Raw genomic sequence first — 19,551 nt, 5'->3', positions numbered from 1 at the left:
GACTTCATCAGACTAGTTCCAGCCTAGCCAGACAAGCATGAACTGATGAAGCCTCTTGGATAAGAGGTGAAACGTCTTCTAAGACAAAACAAAGTCCAGTTGTGTTCGATTCAATTGCCTTGAGATACATATGCTCAATACTTCCAAAACACATGCATTTTTGTAAAACCTTAGTATTTAATAATGAAACATATTTTTGCTCTCCTCAAGGCCAGACTTCATCAACAAAAATAGTGATTATACCTTGCTGAACATGGGTGCTGCTGGTCTACCACTGCCTCCATCAGTTAGTTAATTTGTGTTGTTGTATGACTTTGGTGTTTTACAGGGTTGGCTCGCATTCACTAAAGTAACAGTGACATAAACAAACTACCAATCGAGGCGGTGGTAGACCAGCAACAACCATGTTCAGCAAGGTATACTTACTGTTTTTGTCAATAGGGTGTGGCTTTAAAGAGAGAGTAGGTAAGTTTCACCTTCAGTTAAATTTTTAACACTACGGATTTAGCAAAAAATGCACGTGTTTGTGAAGTACTGAGCATACAACAGGATGAATTAGACTTAGATTATACTGCACAAGCTGTGTGAGAATATGTAAAAATGTTGAAACAGTTTTGCTGTTTTTAAACCCCATGACCTAATTTCATCAAGAGTTTTCTCAGTTTTTGGATTCTTCATTAAACATGGAAGCATGCGAGAGAAAATAGTTTTCCTCACAAATTCGAAGCGACATTGATATACAAATGGTCATTTGGGGGGGTTAAGTATTCCTTTAATAAGTATAAATCTTACTTGCTGTGGCTTAATTTCTAGGCACTATCACATAACCTTTACTCAGGGCCACATTATTGTGACTGACCATAAAAATCATGTCAGTTTCTGTATGTCATGTGTTTTGTCCTGGCAGGAAGGGGCTTCCATTATGAGTGATCTCACAACATCATAAAAACATAAATCGGAAAATGATGACGCATTTCTTCCAAACACAACTCTTCCTTCATAACCAGCCCACAGGCGCTGTCCTCCAGTATGGCCACCAGGGGGCACATGACGTCACTGAAGGTAAGCCGCTCCCCATTCCTCAGCAGGTGCAGGTGATTGTGGGTTGGCACACTTAAACATGAACCATGAACTCTCTTCCAGGAAACTTAAGACTTCAAGTGGCAGCCACGGTCTCCTCAGTGTGTTGTGTTGTCTGAGTGCGTGCTGAGGTCAAAATCGACTGCTGTCAAACACTGGAAGCATTAAAATGACTCTGTGTTTTATGGAGTTTGGATCATGAGCCAGCAGAAGGGATTCCCCCAAATTATTTCCGCTTATCCCCGGCACAGAATGACTTGCTGTGATTGACGATCGCACCATGGAGATCCGAGAGAGGTTTTCTTCGTGTTGGCAGAGTTTTTTGGGATGTTTTAAAAAGCCGGACGACTCTGGAGGTGAGACCAGGCGTGGGGTGAAAGCTGACACTGTTATTACGAATCCCGTTGCCCTCAGAAAGTCAGAGCCGGACTTTAATCCAAACAGAGCTTTACCGCGGCCCCCAGCGGAGAAACCAGGGGTCTATTACGTCGCCAAGTATGACTACTCCGCTCGGACTGAGGAGGACCTGAGCTTTAACAGTGGGGATACTTTAGAGGCTCTGGATAAAAGTAGTGGTGAATGGTGGTTTGCGAAAGCCCTCACCGGGGTCTCGGCCAATCAAAAGGGATACATCCCGGCTAACTATGTGGCCCCTGTGGAGAGTATTGATGCTGAACCGTAAGTATCATCATCATCATCACCCTTCATATTCATTTATCAGGGCATTTTCTGAAACAGCAGTCCCCTTTCTATAGCCTATCAAAATCCCACTCTGTGATGTTTGTTTTACAATTAACTGATTGTCCCAGGTTGTATTTGGAGGGCCTACTGACACATACAGTCCTTTTCTCATGCCACTTTACAGAACATATTTTTCTGAATTGGTGCTGAATGTCTTACAGAGTAAAGTCTTGTCTTAAACTGGTTAATGATTGTCTGTGACCAGGAAATGTAAGCTTACAGGTTAATAATTGAAAGTAAGACTCAAAAACACAAGAACATGAAGGGTGCATTGAATTCCTTTGCTGGCCTTTCATGGACATTTGTATATCCTGTTTAGCAACTATGACTTCATCATTGTGGATAGTTAGAGAAACTGGTTTTGCCATGAATTTATTTTTGGCTGCCACTTCAGCGTGCTCAGATACTACTGTGTGTGGTAACTGACATTGTTTTTATTAAAATAATAAAGGAGTAGGCTAATTGTTTTTGTTGATGTGTGTAGCTGAATTGTTGGAAAGAGTAATGTCTCGTTCTCAGCCTCCTCACACTCTCAGTGATACCAGTTTTTTTTCAGCTGTACTCTGGTTTTTCCTGTTTTGTGTACTGAGGTAAAAATACAGTGTAGGTTTGATTCCCTCCATCACCATAGGCATTATTTGGGTCAGGGTTTCACTACAAACTTGAAATCAGAAGAATTAGTTCCCTAATATACGTATCTGAAGACAGCAGCAAACAGTGTGTGTGTGTGTAAAGTTAAAGGTTTCAATTAGATATAGATTAGGTTAAGATTCTGTATTTATGGACTGTACTTGTGGTTGAATGTGATATGCTGCTGGGACTAGTCTCAGTTTGATCAGGGACAGCTACAAGAGTGTAATGCATTCACAAAAATCTGCCCTGTTTTTTAAATGAACAAGATTATTATCTCAAAATTATTATGGAGGTCTTTAAGGGAAAAAAATCTGCTCTTGTTTTTCTGAATTAACAAGAATATATCCTGATTATTATCTAGGCCTATATATTATCAAGTTAATTCAGAGAAAGATGCGCAGAAATTTATTTTCATGAAAACTTTTCTTAGAATTCTGGGACATAATCAGGAAAATTCAAGAAAACAGATCATTTCTTTTAAGTGAATGTATTTTGCTTCCATTACCTGCTAGGGGGGACATGGGGTGGGGGTGGGGGAAGGACCTTATTGACCCTCTCCTTATTCATATTAGTTTATGGACTTGAAACAATTGAGGATAATGTGTCATGTAAGATCAGTATAGACTGAAATAATAGGTCTGAGGAGATAAAGCTGGTCTTACTCTGTGTCTTTCGTATTGTCAACCTATCTCACGAAAAGATTAGTCCTTATTATTAGTCCTTATACTTAGTTATTATCTTGTAATACTTTACGACTTTCCCACCCTGGCCTGTCCCAAACCCACTGGCTCCTACTGAAGATCTTTAAAAATGGGCCATGAATATATACTGTCTTTTTGTTTGTTTGTTTGTTTGTTTGTTTTGTTTAAAGCTAGGCACCATAGTTTTTAACAAGTGTTGCTGGGGACTATGACTATGTCAGATTAATCCACATATAGTGAGTGTTTGAGGCAGCAGAATGGTATTTGTAGTATTAAGTCAAAATAAAGTAAAGTGTGTGTGTTCATAGTTATGAAGGAACTTGTTACCCAGTGGCTCACTGATGTTTTAATAATGTTTGGACAACAATGGAGCTCTATGGTACAGAGGATGAAGATATATCAGGCTTTGAAACGCACACAATATTTGTTGGTGGGATCAATATATTGTTGGTTTGAGATTTTCAGGGGATGTTGTCAAAAGGAAAAATGAACACTATCACCACATTAATCTTTTAACATTTTTGATCGGGCAAAAATCACAGTGTTATACTTTGTGTTAGTGGTGCCGACAGTCTTAATAAGCCAATTTGCAATCAATCAAATTACTAGGGAACAAAGTGTCCCCTTTGCCCCCTGATGATTAAAGTTTTTCTGTTTAATATTTATATTCAGAAAAGGCCCGTTATGTTTGACCAGCTCTGCTTCTTTGCCTAATTTCTGATTTGCAGATGGTATTTTCCCAAAACCAAGAGGCTGGATGCAGAGAAGATGCTGTTGGCAGAAGGGAACCAGCATGGCGCCTTCCTCATCAGAAACTGTGAAAGTCAGGAAGGGGAGCTCTCCCTCTCAGGTAAGATAAAATGTTACAGTAGCAACTGAAATTCTTCCCTGAAACCAAACACTCATTCACTGATTTCTGTACCTTTGCCCATTTGCTCAAAGGAACAGTGCACATTAATGTCAACATTAAATAGGTACTAGGTACATATTGAAAGATTAAATGGCACAACCTTCTTTCAAGAAGTTGAATTCATTAATAAATAACAACCCAATCACCAGATAAAATGTTGGCACTGTGTGTTGCTTTAGACACTAAAACCACTTGGTCATGGTAAGGAAAAGATCATGTTTTGGCTTGAAATACCTGGCTCTGGGGGCACAATCGCCACTGGAAAAGCTGTGATGTCTTAATAAAAAACAACTGCTTTATCTGCCACTGTCTTGGCAGGAAGTGCACTGACGACTTGGTAAAAAACAACCGCTTTTCATGGCACTATCCCTGCTGGAAAAACAGTATTGGGTCACTGCATATTACCCACATTTGGAGCCTAAAAATCCACTGGATAAACAGTGACATGTCGCTACAAACACTCACGTTTGGTATCTAAAAAGCTGCTGGAAACAAAGCCATGACTTGCTAAATCACAGCTGGTTTTGTTGTAGGTCTCAGACAATGGTCTGCAGGTTGCCAGGTGACACGCCATCACCCATCCCCTCCAAAGCCAGCTCATGTACAACATCTCTTTAGAAACACTGGCATGATAATGCCAGTATTTTTGTCTTGCAACTGGACTGACAGGAGAGCACATGGTGGTTCTATTCAGCAGCAAAATGTGAGGGGTTTAACGTCTGATCGCTAACATGTCTAATGCTAGCAAGCAATATATAGACAATAAGTGATATAACTGAGTCATTACACTGACTAGGGTTAGGGATTAGGTATCCCTACTATATTACATGCTGCAGATCACTAATACCTATTTTCCACCAAATTAGCTCTGGCTCTTGAGCATGTTATGTTCAGGATTCTTGGAACCTTGGTCCTATATAATGAACCAGCCTGTGTATCCACCAGTTTTGAGTAGAACATTGTAATCAAGGATGCGTTATCAACAGAGGGGATTGCACAGTGCACAACGGAAATAAACAGTAAAAGCAAAATTGCTGATTACATTGATTATCTGCAAAGTTGTAGCCAAGTTTTTCTGGTTCTGAATCAGTTTATAATTGGTTGAGACGCTCTGAACAGTTCAAAATTAGGTGCGGGAACCAGAACGGACCTGGTTCCATGTTGGTGGGAAAGGGTTATAGGTGGAAAATGAATGTGAAAAAGTAAAGAGATCTAAGTTTCTACTATGTCGACAATGAAAGACACCCAAACAGGCATCCATGCTTTCAGCCTGTAACTTATGAAGAACAAATGACTTTTTTTATTCTTTAAAAAAAATAAAATTGAATGAAATTATAAGCAATAAAATACACCCTTGTTCAATACACTCAGGGCTTTTGCTGCTACAGGCATGTACTAACAGAACTTTGTGGTTTTATGCATCAGTATAATTATTAACCCATAATGACTTGAGAGGCACTTTGGTGCAGCCATGTCTGAATATAATTCCTAAAGCAATCAAACTGCCAAAACATTTAAACTGTACCAGTGTATTAGTCCACTCGATCGATATTGTTTGTCTGATGTAGTCATGCAAGTTTGCTAGTTAGCATTCTGCTGTCTGTGTACTTCTGCCACAAAACACACATTTCCAAACACCCCTAGCATTGTTCGGTGACTCACTCTTATCCCCAATTGACTCAAATGATTAATGGCTTCAAGGTCCTCAAGTTAAATAAACAGAGGTCTGTGCTCCCATAAAGCAGTGTGCTAACTTTATCTCTCTCTGCTCTAATCTGTCTTTTCACTCTGGCCTTGCTCTTTCCATTATGACCAAATTCTTTCCATGTTCATTCATTAAAGCCGGTTGATGACCTAATTCACAGCCACTAACCCCTGGGAGTTTGTGTGTGAATCAGGTGATAACAGATTTAGCCCAGGAAAAGTTTTACTTTTTTAATTAGATGGAATCGAAAGAAAGATTGACGGCACTTTTTTTTTTTTTTTTTTTTGATAGAGCAGTTATAAGTTTTCAAATGTTGGCCGCTATTCAGCGGCTGCCTTTGAACTTGTGTCCTTGATTAACACACGATAACGACTGATATGAACAAAGTTGACGTACAAAAGGCTGAAAAACGCTTATCAAAAATATTTGTTCTGTTGCAACAAAAATTTCATTTAATGTTTATTTTCTCCATGTCCTTCTGTTTTACTGCATGATGTAAAACAGCAGCAATGACGAATATCCAATATGCAGATATGTAACAAACAACTCATTTGGCTGATAACTGATGCCGATATCGATATATATGTATATACACTTTTTTCCCACCTAATTTTAGTGATCAATAAGTCTCTTCTATAGTGGAATTTACATCATATTATAAAAGCATACTCTTATCGTGATGGCCCACCAGCAGATGGAGACAAGAAATACAATACTTTTCATTGTATATAATATTCATTCACTGTGCAAAAATTAAAAAAAGCATGTTGAGCAATTCTGATACCGAGCATGTACCGATATTATTGTATTATATGTTCTAGACATTATTTTACGATTCTAATTCAAGATAATTAGCTATATTTTTAGTAAATCTGTGGCACTGTGTCCTTCTTCATACTGAAGCACATCTCCAGTGATCATATCCCTATAATATATATTTTAAGGCCTTCTGATAGTATTGTAGAATGTTCATTGGGCAACAACATACAACATACTCCATCACTACTATATGTATATGTGAAAATGCAGAAAGGTGTCAATTTTAGCAACTTTTCTTTGCTGAAATCTTGATTGATTTATGTATAGAAACTAAAAAAGGACTTTGCAGTGATGGTTTAGTTAATGGCTATTATGTATATGTATATCTGTCATGAACATTCATAGTCAACTCATTACAGAGAATTTTCACCAAAGTTTGCAGTTCTCTTCAGGGCTACAGAGCTTTTTAGCTTCTTGTAGCTCATTGTTTTGGTTTTTGATGGGGCTCTCATCAATAATTAATGAAACCCATTTCCAACTGCAGCGGGCAATTTTCAGGGGAAAAGCTCTAATAAATCCACTGTACACCGCCTGCTCAGCAGCAAACAGCAGAAAACCTTAAACCTGCATTTTTTTTAATAGCTAGCATGGGGCAACTCCTCTGGTTGCAAATAGAAGTCCAATTGTATAGAAGTCAATGAGGAAAACCCTGCTTCTCACTTGATTTATTACCTGAGTAAACATTTTCCTAATGAGCCTATGGTCTCAATCACTAGTTTGAAGTTTTCTTTAATACAACATGATGTTCATTTTATGAATCATGGTCCCATTATAGTAAAGTAGATGGTAAAGCAGGGTATGGAGGTGATACCTTGTGATTGACAAGTCGCCACCATGGCGGTGTTCTCTGGTTTTTTGTGTCTGGTAAATATGGTCATTTCTAACTCCTCAAAACCAAGATGGCAATGGCCAATACAAAACAAACAGTAGTCAACAAACCAATTGGCAACCTCACCGTGGCTATGTCCTCTTCTTTTTTTACAGTCTCTGGTTGCCACCAAGTGGCCCAAAAAATCAATCAACACTGCTTTAATGCAGTTAATACAAATACACTGCTATAATTACGGCATCCGGTATTGACAATAGCAAGCCAAAGCAATAATAAAAATATATTTTAGAAATGATTGGAAATTAAAATTTCTTCATATATTAAGCTTGTTAGAATGTTTCACGATGGTTGTGTAAGTGAGACCATGACAAACGTGTGTTTGCTTGCTTTGATCATAATTTTTGTGCCTATGTTCCATGAGGAAACTTGACTTCTACAGTTCTTGATTCTTGAATATCACTGATGTTGACGTGTCTTTCAGTGCTGGACAGTGGGAGGGTGAAGCATTACAAGCTGAAAAGACTGGAGAATGGTGACTACTTTGTGTCGAGGACCAGAGCTTTTCATACACTAGTGGAGTTGGTGGAACATTACTCCAAACAGGCAGATGGCCTCTGTGTGCGTCTGGGTGAACCATGCAAAAAGGTAAAACACACTGTATATTAAATACATCCTGCTTATTTTCTAAATTCCATTATTACTCTGCTTTTTTGTACATTATAAAATCACATCTTCATCTCAGTAAGCAGCGACTCTTCTTGTGTGTGTAGATGGAGGTTCCACAGACTCATGGTCTCTCCTACAACACTGTGGACCAATGGGAGATTGACCGCAGCTCCATCAGGTTGATAAGGAAGCTTGGAGCAGGACAGTTTGGAGAAGTGTTCGAGGGCCTGTGGAATGATACCACAGCAGTGGCAGTGAAGACCCTCAAACCTGGTACACTATTGCCTCCTTAACCCAATTGCTAGAAAAAAGTTTGGCATTATACCTTTCTGCAAACCACAGATATGTTACATTTGTACATTATTATGTAGCAGATATGTTGAAACTTTACGTTTCTTTACATGTCAATAATGCTGCGGTTGATGTGTGGTTAGATTTAGGCACAGAAAAACATTTGGGTATAGTGAGGAAAAGTTTTGGCTTAAAATACCCAGTTTGGTGACACAGTCCCTGCTGGAAATTCAACTGTTGGAAACACAGGGATGACTCACTAAAAAAACAAGTGGTTTTGTTGGTCTGGAACAGTGATCTTTGCCATCCCATGGACATGACAAACCATGACATGTACTACGTCACATTAGAAACATTGACATGATATGAATGACGTGTACAAATATAACGTAATTGTGGTTTGCAGAGATGTACAATGCCAACATTTTCCTTTGGTGACTGGGCTGCTTTTTTCTCTCTAAAGGTGTTAAACCAGAAACATACTATTAAGGAATCTGAATCAACGGTATGGGATCAGTGAAATCTGAAAACAAATTCAGTGTCTAAATAGCATGGTACTGTCTCTTCTCTGGTTATAGTTAAGATCATAGTTGTGGCATTTTAGGCAAGCTGGAGATGTGAGATAAACATGTTGAATTAAATGGGGAAAAAACATTGAATTCATTTCTAAACTGTACAAAACAGGTCTATATTATTCTGTTGACCCGTTTGTCCCAAGTAAGCTAACAGGGACTACTTAAGGCTTTTTGTACAAAGATTGCAGCTTTAGTGTAAGAAGGCAAACTACAGAGGTCATAAAGATTCCAAAATGCAAAGTATTCCAGGAAGAGCCAGAAATAAGCATTCAGTATTTGCCTGCAATTATTTGATAGAAAAGTTGCATTTCAGTGGAAGGAGAAATTATGTCTGTATACCAAGAAAGAGCTTTTCAAAAGGGAAAGATAATGGGACCTACAATAGAGCCCTGCGGGACCTCAGTTACAATTTCCTATTGTCACTGAGAATGATGAGTGAACACTTATTCATTTACAGAAAATCCAAGCATCTGTCTAGGAGTTCAAACACAACAGTAACCACTACAAAATATTTATATGTCAAAGTTCCACTCCTAATATACAGTCACTATACAACTCTTGCAGGTACCATGGATGCCGAGGACTTCCTGAGAGAGGCTCAGATCATGAAGAGGTTGCGGCACGCCAAGCTGATCCAGCTGTACGCTGTGTGCACCATGGAGGAGCCCATCTACATCATCACAGAGCTGATGAATGGCAGCCTGCTTGAGTTCCTCAATAGTAAGGCAACCTCATTTTCATACACCCATATAATGAGCTATTGCTACTTCATGACAGTCCACTGTTAGTGTGCAATGGTCAGACTACAGTAGAGATTTATCCCAGAGCAACAAAACAATTTTAGATTCTACAGTTTTTCAATCCAAACTTTGTACCTACCTGCACATAGTTCATGAATTTTATTTAGCCGGGGCCAGAATTATTCCACTTCAGGTTCCGGGTCTGCATGAGTTGTATGTGTGTTTGAACTTCAAGCTTCATGCATTACATGATTAATTTAACAGCCCATGTCAGCATTTGTTGTATTGTAAGGCACACCAGCCAATACTGCTTTGTGGCAGATGTTTTTCTTTCATAGGTAATTTTTGTACTGATTAATTGGACAGTTTTGACTACAGATCAGAGGTTCTCAGACTGTAAGATGCTTCACCGGGTAGGGTGCAGAGGGAGAGGCATGTAGTTTCTGTAGTTCTCTTTTAAAAAATGAATAACCTAGCAGAGCTCCTACTTGATACTTCAAAAGTGCATTAATGTCATGTTGCATCTCATCTCATCTTGTTCATCTCTACTTGTGTCAAATTGTGGTGGGCTGGTCTACAACATTTTGCCAAATGTTCTCTTTAGCTTTGTGTATGGCTCTTTAATGTTCCCTTTTTTGTACTACACATAGAGCTGAAATAATCAGTCGATTAATCAAATGGTCAACTGAGGAGCAATTTTTGTGAACTGATTAATCGCCATTGTTATTTTTCAAGCAAAAACGCCAAACTTTCTTTGGTTCCACCCTCTCCAAAGTTAAGATTTGATGCTATTCATGTCTCTGCCATTTATCATGGTAAATTAAATATTTTTTGGTTATGGACTATTTGGTTGAGATGAAAAATAAGACATATATATATATATATATATATATGAATATGTCATGTTGGGCTCTTGGCAATTACCTGATTACCTGATACCAAATTTGGCACAAACGTCCACTGGGATTCAAGGATGACCTGATTCAATTTTGGTGGTCAAAGGTCATTGTGACCTAGTGTCTGTACCATTATTGTCAGCCGGATATCTCAGAGGCATCTAGTGGCAATTTCTTCGAACTGAGCACAAATGTGTACTTGGACTCAAGAAATTTGGTGGTCAAAGGTCAAGGCCATTGTGACCTCACAAAAAACTTTTTTTTCTTCTTCTTTTTTAAATTGGCATAGCTCAAGAATGTATTGGTGAATTATGACAAAGTTTCACACGAATAGCTAACAGAATAAAATGATGATTTGATGACATTTTATATCAGAAGGTCAAAGGTCATCATAATGTTTTGCAAAAAAACTTTTCTGGCCATTATTCAATCTTATCTCAGGAACAGAAGGGGAGACATTTGGTCAGATAAGTGTCACCAATTCAGTATCTGACCAATTCAGTATCTGACATTTGGTCAGATACTGAATTGGTGACACTTATCTTGGGTGTACTGTCCACCTTGAAACTCTGCTGATTGTATAGATCTTCTGTGCTGCCAGGTTGAAGATGTGTGTGAATCATCCATGATTTCAAAAATATAGCTTCTTTACAACAACATCCATATTTGAAGTATTGTCCACTGTCATGGCTACATGGGAGTCTGGACAGACATGGATGTAAACTGTAACTACAAATTGACTGGATGTTGGTGGCATATAACCACAAGGCGTTCATTCTAGTTTTCTTTTTAATATTTTCTAAAATATTTATGGACAAAACAATTGTTAATTGATTGAAAGGATAATCAGCAGATCTGTCAATAATGAAAATAATCATTAGTTGCAGGAGTATACAATCAGGAAAGAATATAAATTCCTGGATGGACTTAGGAAGGCAGGGGTGGCCTTTTCAAATACTGGGTCACTGACACCTGTTTTTCCACTGTGGCATTAACACCTGCAGTAAACGGAGAGTGACCCTGATGCTCATTAGTGCTCTGACAGAAGCTCCATTTTGGACCTTGTACTTGCTGGGACATGTGTAGTGCTCACCTCTCACACAGACATGCTGCGCTGTCGTTTGAGAGATGTAGTGTCACTTTTATTTAGACCGAGTGTCACTCTGAAGAGCGCTGGTGTGGAATTGATGTCTGCAGCCCTGAGACAGTCTGTCTGGTGACCCACATCAACCATAACTCACCATATACCAACTACTGTAACATGTCATGGCTAGGACATGTTTAAAGTCACAAGTATGAGGTGTAACACATGATCTGCTATTAATTAAACTGTTCATGATAAGCATAGTGAATTACAAAAAACACAACTGTAAAAGGGGAGTTGAGTTAGTCCCTGGACAAATTTTACTTTAAGTCTTCTTCTGATTGAGAAGAGCAGGTGGAGTGTGAACATACCCGTATAATCCTAAAGAGTGAAAAGAAGGTGGATGGTGTGCGTAGGGTTCAGTGGTGAATGAAGAATCCAAAAACGGTGAAGATTATTGATGAATTGAAGTAATCAGGGATGGTGTTTAACAACAGCGTAGGTGCGCTACTTGTCCATCTATGAGACACAAGTGTTTTAGATAGTGAGGGTTTAGTGTTTGGGATGTACTGAGCATACAACTGGATAAATTAAACTTGAGTAATACTAAACAAGAGTTTTTAAACAGACGTTTTGATTTAGTTTTGCTGTTGTTAAAAAGGGAATCCCTTTTACTGAAGTTCCCCAAGAATTTTTTTCCATTTTGGATTCTTTGAGAAAAATGATTTTTCTTCCTGAAATGAAGCGTAACAAGGATCAGGTAATTAATATACAATTGATCATTTAGGGGATGAAGGACGTTTCAATAGTGCAGACACCAGCATGCAACAGTCAAGGGTTATTAGTTCAGAATTAAGAGGTAATAATTATTCTTAACTTGTTACAGCTGAAGACATTTGCTGCCATTTCACATTTTATTTGACAAAGTCAATGATCGCCAAATAATTATTTTAACTCTTGCTTGCTAAGTCAGAAATATGAATTATGAGATAAAATGTGGTTTAAAAAGTGCAGTTTGTTTGAGTTTTATACTTATTTCTCTCATTTGAGTTCCAATTTTAGAGTGATTCCTTGTTAAGCCATATTTTGATTTGTCAAAGTTCCATGTTAGGGGCAAAGGGTAAGAAGGCACAGGCAGCTAGCCTCCAGCATTGGCCAAAATTTCTAATAAGATATAAGGTGCAAAAATGTTATTTACCACCACATTATAAAACTTTATTTTACAGTTAAAATTTCTCCAGATTGAAATCAGGCAGAATAATTTTCTTCTTTATCATATTTCTCTCCTGCTGCCTATGATACTTAAACATGGTGGGACTGTGACTGATTGTGTGCCTCTCTGCTTGGTTACAGAGGATAAGGGTGCCACGCTGCGCATCCCTGACCAGATTGAAATGGCTGCCCAGGTGGCGTCAGGCATGGCTTTCCTGGAGTTACAGAACTACATCCACAGAGATCTGGCAGCCAGGAACGTGCTGGTGGGCGAGAACAACATCTGCAAGGTGGCTGACTTCGGCCTTGCCAGGGTCTTCATGGTGAGTTGAAAGCGGTGTTGTATAATGAATGTAATTACAATTACAATTGCAATTAAAATGTTAACTACACTGAAGAAATACTTAGGTGTAAGGCCAGTATAAGCTGATCAAGAAGTTAATTTACCAAACAACTTTTTAAGAAATTTCACCATCACAGACAAACTTCCAATGTCAAAATGACCACCAGTCTTTTTCTCATCTTGACGTTCCAACAAAATCAAGCATTAAATATTATCATAAGTCTTTAGACTCATTCAAATACTGAAGTTCAATGATATCAACTTTATCAGCAACCAATAGCTGCGGTCTCTCCAGCACCAAACAGGAAGCAGCGAACTGGGCATTGCGGGGACTCGAGGTGCAAGAACATGAACAAGTCTCGGTTCTCCTGAACTGTGGAAAAAGCAGCAGAAACCAATGGACTGAACAAGAGTCGGTGTTTAATTTGGTGTGAATCTGATCCACCAATTGGCACTTATTTTAGTGATAAATCTTAAATTTTAGAAACAGCTCCCCTCTCAGTCCCACACTGTCCTCCCACTAAATTTGTCCAGCTAACCAACGGAGGCTGGCTGAAGTGAAACTAAAGCAAGCCCACAGTCTCCAGTAATTATACACATTGTCCTTATTGAATGGCATGCATTATATAGTCTAATAAACACTCCACAACCCAAGCCACACAGTTTGTTTCACATTAGGTATTGTCAGCCCCAAATGCCTGCCGTGACAGCACCCATGTATCAAACACCGCTTTAAAATCACATTTTGTCTGGTCATGTTGTGAAATTGTGGACCTCTACACTAAAGCTCACTGGAAGTCAAAATCTGTCTTGTGCGCCTTGTTTTGTTTCTAGAAAGAGAATGAAAATGTGTACGAAGCCAAAGAAGGAACTAAATTCCCTGTGAAGTGGACCGCTCCTGAGGCCATCCATGACAACAAGTTCAGCATCAAATCAGATGTTTGGTCCTTTGGAATTTTGCTGTATGAGATCATGACGTTTGGACAGATGCCTTACCCAGGTGAGACCTTATTCTGCCTTGTCATAAATTATTTATAACATCAAGTGGGAGTAACCTGTTCAGAGTTGTTTGTTGTTTGTCCAAGTGTGATAGTGGTATGAATATAAAGGATCGGTGTGTAAAATTTAGGGGGATTAAGTGGCATCTAGCAGTGAGGATTGTTAACTGCACCAGCTGACACTTCTGGTTAGAATTCCTTCTGTGTTCATTGTTCAGGAGGTTTTTACTGGATGCTAAATTATCAGCAGAGGTCTCTTATATGTCATAACATACAGACCCGCTGATGTAAACTGGTAAAAAACACTGAATAAAGCAGTTTCACGTTACAAATAAGTGTTTCTTCAATGCTGTTTGGGGATGGGTCACTAGCCTAGCACCAGCTAATGTGTGTTCACCTTTTTCCTCTGATAACTTAAGATCCAGGGGCTGATTTCACAAAACACCTTAAGATTTTCCTGAGTCTGAGTTTAGGTTTCTTTAAACTAAAATTAATTGCACAAAACACCCTTAAGTCTTAAAGGTTTCCTTAAAATGTTCACTTAAGTATTAACGTTTTCTCCTTATCTCCAATCTGATGTTCTACACTAATATGAGAGCCCTGTTGTTCGAAGAAACAGAGCATTCTGTTTCTACACTAATTAAACAACGGTTAAGTTTATCACACATTTACTCTGCTTGGTGCTCTGCCACTCAGAGAGTGTGGTGCTGTGGATTACCAAATGGTACAAACAGTCCAGTTTGTCCCAGATTGTGCTCAGGCACTCAGAGAGACTATTTCCAAATGCACCCTCAGTCAAACTATTGCACGAAAGATTTGAGGTGTTACAAGCACAAGTGCAAGCAAACCAAGTATTTAAACTGTAAAATCTCTGTCAATGCAGCAAAAGTAAAGTTAACATTTTTCATTAACTAAGGAAAACTCTTAGTCCCTAAGCTAAGGAGAAATTAAGTCTTACACTTAAGGAGAATTCTTAAGGTATTCTATGCAACCAGTCCCTGAAATTCAGGAGGTTTTTCCCTTGAGCCAAATTATCCACAGAGGTCTCTTCCTCTCCAAAACAAACAGACCAGGTGATTAAAACTGGTAAAAACACTGAATAAAGCAGTTTTACCTTAATAAATTGTGTTTTTCCAGCATTGTTTGTCACAGAGGGCTTGCTAATTATGGTGGCCGACGCAAATACATGTATGCCCCATCTAGAGCCAGTGTTTGGTTTGTCCATTCTGGGCCACTGTAGAAACATGGCGATGCAACATGGTGATCTCTTTAAATGAAGCCCCACTCCCTGTGTAGATATAAACGGCTGATTCTAAGGTTACAAAAACACAACAATTCTTATTTTCAGGCGATTATAAACAAAGAAAAACAGACTTGCTATATTACATTCAATTTCAGGTATACATCCAATGCAAAATAATTGTCTTCCGCAAGACAAGTTATAATGTCCTTCTTCCAGGCATGACCAATTACCAGGTGGTCCAGAGGGTTCCGCAGGGCTACAGGATGTCGAGCCCTGCCAACTGCCCCAAAGTCATGTATGACATCATGATAGACTGCTGGAAGGAGAACGAACAGGAACGGCCCACATTCGAGACCCTGCAGTGGAAGCTGGAGGACTTCTTTGACTTGGATGTAACGTCCTACGACGACGCCGGCCGTTACTAGCACACGGTCCTGGCTGACACGTGGAAAGAAAGAGACACAAAAAACATTGTTTCTGCACTGAAGCTAAATCAAAATCCCATGAATCCAAATATCAACATAATGAAGTAACAGATTGAAATGTAGTTTAAAATTCCACTCACTGTGGTCAAATGAAAGATCTAAAATGATCTCCATGACTGTATCTGACTAGCAGTGAGGAAGCTTTTACTACTGCAACAGTTGCAACACTCCCAGTCTCGCTTGGTTTGACAACTGAATGCACTTTGAGACAGGCTTTATGTGGGTCTAGCTTTACTCTTACAGCGGACTTGACTGGAAGAGGCCTCTTTCAGCAGAGACAGAAAGCTGCTATCCGTCCACCTCGACAAACTGGTTCTTCTTTCACTCCGCATAGCACACATTCTTTCCATTACCGGAAGGTACCTGAGAGGATTTACGAGCCGTGCTCACTCACAGGCTCAGTATGTTTGGCTTTGTGTCTCGTAAGGCAAAACGAATGGCAGGTGCCGTCATCTCCACTCATTCCTGATAGCATATGTAGCCAGTGGAAATATTTAACATTATTAAAGGGAGGGGGGGGTATTCTTATTAACAGACTACTTACATAAAAACTATTTCTCAGTAGAGTTAAGTCCACGCCCTCCGTTACACAATCAAATAGTTTCACGTTAGGTTTTAACCTTTGTGCCACTGTAGTAACTGCTGGCTGAACACAAAAGGACAGCACTGTCATGTTCTAATGACCTAATTTGTGCTTGAAAATGAAGTATTCGTGCACATAAATAACTGTAACTGAATAAGAAATATGTAATAAATTATGGCAGATACTATTTTCACCCAGCTGTCTGTAGCAAATAATGATATTTGGACCCGGAGTGGAATAGCCAATGTGGCTATTTACACCTGGGTGTACATTCCTGGCCATCCTAGCAAAGCGAAGATATGATGTTAACATAAACAGGTCTATTCATCTATTCTGGTAAAGTGTATGTACACAGTGTGCATTCAGCAGCTTTATGGATCCTTAAAACTGAAAATAATAAGTTGACTAATTCTAAAAATAATGTGGACTCTGCTGACCCTCTGTGGACTGTTGCTCTTCATACTACATCACCTGACTTTCTGGCAGTACATTTGTGTGTTTGTTTGTTTGTTTGTTTTTAACTTACAACTTAAATCTCAGAGAAGATCTGAGAGTGGCTAGTACTAGCCCTGACTATGACCTACACGCGTCAACATGATGAGTACTAGCCAATCATCCATAATAACGCATCACAGAAAGGGGTGTAAATAGCCAAATTGCTGCATTGCTACCATTCTCATTATGTGCAAATAGACACTCCGTTAAAGCATATTAACATTTTAAAATATATTTAAAGCTGCATTCATCGATCCTTTTATTTCTTTGCCACTTGTGAGGAGGGCATTATCATCTTGAAGATAGTTTGGAGAAGGCATTGGAAAACAGTTGCTTATTTAAACATTCAGTGGACACAGAGCAACATTAGCATTAATTTGATGTATATATGGCCTCTCTGTAACCCAAGTTCGATATTCACTCTCTTTTAGCTCTCCACCAACCCCTGAGAAAAATCAGTCTCCTTACTGGTAAATGATCCACTATGTTCACCAGCAAGTTACTGTCTTTTTTTGTTTTGAGCTGCCCTGGATTCAGATGCCATCAGCCCATTTTCTTCGGGAAGAAATAGAAAGTTTAATAGTGTGTGGACAGATTTGCTTGCTTTCACCGCTAATGCTGCAAAGTTAAAGTACCAAATTATAAATGGACCACTGTAGCCACCTTGTAGTAAAAAATATCAGTGATTGCTCTTTAGATCTGTTAGTAATCTTTATAGGCTAATAAAGACTTCATAGGCTGTGTTACTTACATTATAAGGCTCAAATATGTTTTGCAGCTTCAGACAGATTTTTTAATTTTATTTTTTTCCCCAAAAATGGCTCCTTTGAATCCTGACTTAGGGGCAAAACATACTTGTTTAAGCGTAGGAAAACATATGGTACGTCAGTTAAAAAAAAAAATCTGATTTGAAAAAAAGTCAGTGTTTACATTTTGTTTTACATGGGACACACCCCTGCTTTCTTGGTTGAAAGTCCTGTATTTGTTTGACACCCAATGCAGACTTTCTTGCTCTTTATAACATGGATGGATAAAGAGAACTGGATACAGCGTTGGAGGCAGGACTCCGTATATTCCTATGAAAGTTTCTCAGTGGTGCTTGAAGCCAAAAAAGTTCAATTGCCACAAATAAAATTACCTAGATGTTCGGCAATGCTTTTGTACTGTGTGGCACATAGAGCAGGCACACTAGAGTGTTCCACCAGCTGAGCTGGCTACTTTCAATTTAGCGCTCTGCTAGCTTAATGGGGATGAAAACATTTAAGCGTGCAACTCTTCCAGACTTTCAAATGCTATCAGACCAAATGGCTCAAATTCTGGTACTGAAATGAATCATTTTGCATTGATTGTGTTACTCAAACAAATGTATTCACTAATTAACAGATGTCTTTTTCACAATGTTAGTCTATGGGAATAAGTCTTTGAGAATAAGTCTAAGTCCACAGGGCATCATGTGACAGGTGTAACTCCAATGTATGCCCAATACAAAAATGGGCTTCAAAGCCTGGTGCACTTCCTGTGGCCCTGCTTTATACTACATCACCTGACACCCTCCTTTGCTCCTGTCATAGTTATTATAGTCACACGAGGTAACCACCAAACAATAAATGGCCTGTTAAAGGCCTTCTGAACCTTAGAGTAGGTATAGCAGGCCATGACGAACCCATATCTATGACACTTTTAACCACAGATAACAGCCATTTAATGGCCTGATGACAGCCAAATCAGCTGTGAGTAGGTATCTTTTTTTGGCTGAAAACAGCTGCCTGTTGCATCTGAAAATGTCGCTCATGAGAGCTACGAGTAAATCTTTAATGCAGTTTTGATTTTGGATGGAGATTTTTTTTTGTGGTTTTATCTGTGACATCCCTTAAATGTGTGTTAAAGTTTGTTTAATGTTATGTTCTGTTAATTTGTGCACACAAATGATTTTAGATATTTCTCTGTTATACCGGCCAGGCCAATACTTTTTTTTTTTTCCTGGAGCCCTAAAATCATATGGTCTGCCTCTGGTAGCTACATTGAATCGCTCCACCTACTAATTTGCAGTGCACTCATGCTTTCATAATGTGGTACATTACAGTAGTTAAATGCTTTTTTTTTTCTTCATCTTTCGTCTTACTTATGTAGGAATTACAATATAATGTCTTAATGACTGAACAATGTGACGCTGGACTAAATCCATACTTTTACGATTTTTTTTTTTCAAAGCTGATCTCAGATCTGAGGCCACATCCTTTCTGACCACCTGTAAGAAACTGCACTCCTTATCGGATGCTTGACACATATTTAAGTGTTCGAACCTGGTGAATTATCTCATGCTCTGATGATTTTCTTTGATATTTTTAGTGTCATGAACAAAATCTTTTTAATTGTACATTATAACCGTGGCAGTGTTTATATATCTTCCTGTATTTTAACATAATTATGCTTTATGTATGACATAATTAAATGATGTATATTTACTATGATCTTGGTTTGGTTATTGGTTTGATTTTGAAGCTAAACTGCTATCTTAAATC

General features: G+C 38.7%; 1 protein-coding gene across 1 annotated transcript; it reads left to right on the top strand.

Annotated features, from left to right (window-relative positions):
• Positions 1-1,113: 1,113 nt before the first annotated feature.
• frk (fyn-related Src family tyrosine kinase) lies at positions 1,114-19,500 on the top strand. The gene is made up of 8 exons (XM_049591075.1): positions 1,114-1,758; positions 3,884-4,005; positions 7,900-8,063; positions 8,189-8,357; positions 9,515-9,670; positions 13,024-13,205; positions 14,060-14,225; positions 15,683-19,500. The coding sequence occupies exons 1-8, from the start codon at positions 1,361-1,363 to the stop codon at positions 15,889-15,891; spliced, it is 1,566 nt and encodes a 521-aa protein (XP_049447032.1). The 5' UTR covers positions 1,114-1,360; the 3' UTR covers positions 15,892-19,500.
• The last annotated feature ends 51 nt before the right edge of the window (positions 19,501-19,551 follow it).

The sequence above is a fragment of the Epinephelus fuscoguttatus genome, linkage group LG11 (genome assembly GCF_011397635.1).
Source record: "Epinephelus fuscoguttatus linkage group LG11, E.fuscoguttatus.final_Chr_v1".
Lineage (NCBI taxonomy): Eukaryota > Metazoa > Chordata > Actinopteri > Perciformes > Serranidae > Epinephelus > Epinephelus fuscoguttatus.
Note: the sequence above shows the minus strand (reverse complement) of the source record. Positions and strands in the feature narration are given on the sequence as shown.

Coding starts and splice junctions, on each gene's coding strand:
- frk (XM_049591075.1), top strand. CDS start 1,361: ATGGAGATCCGAGAGAGGTTTTCTTCGTGTTGGCAGAGTTTTTTGGGA. Junction 9,671..13,023: donor CCTGCTTGAGTTCCTCAATA/GTAAGGCAACCT, acceptor GCTTGGTTACAG/AGGATAAGGGTGCCACGCTG. Junction 14,226..15,682: donor TGGACAGATGCCTTACCCAG/GTGAGACCTTAT, acceptor TCCTTCTTCCAG/GCATGACCAATTACCAGGTG.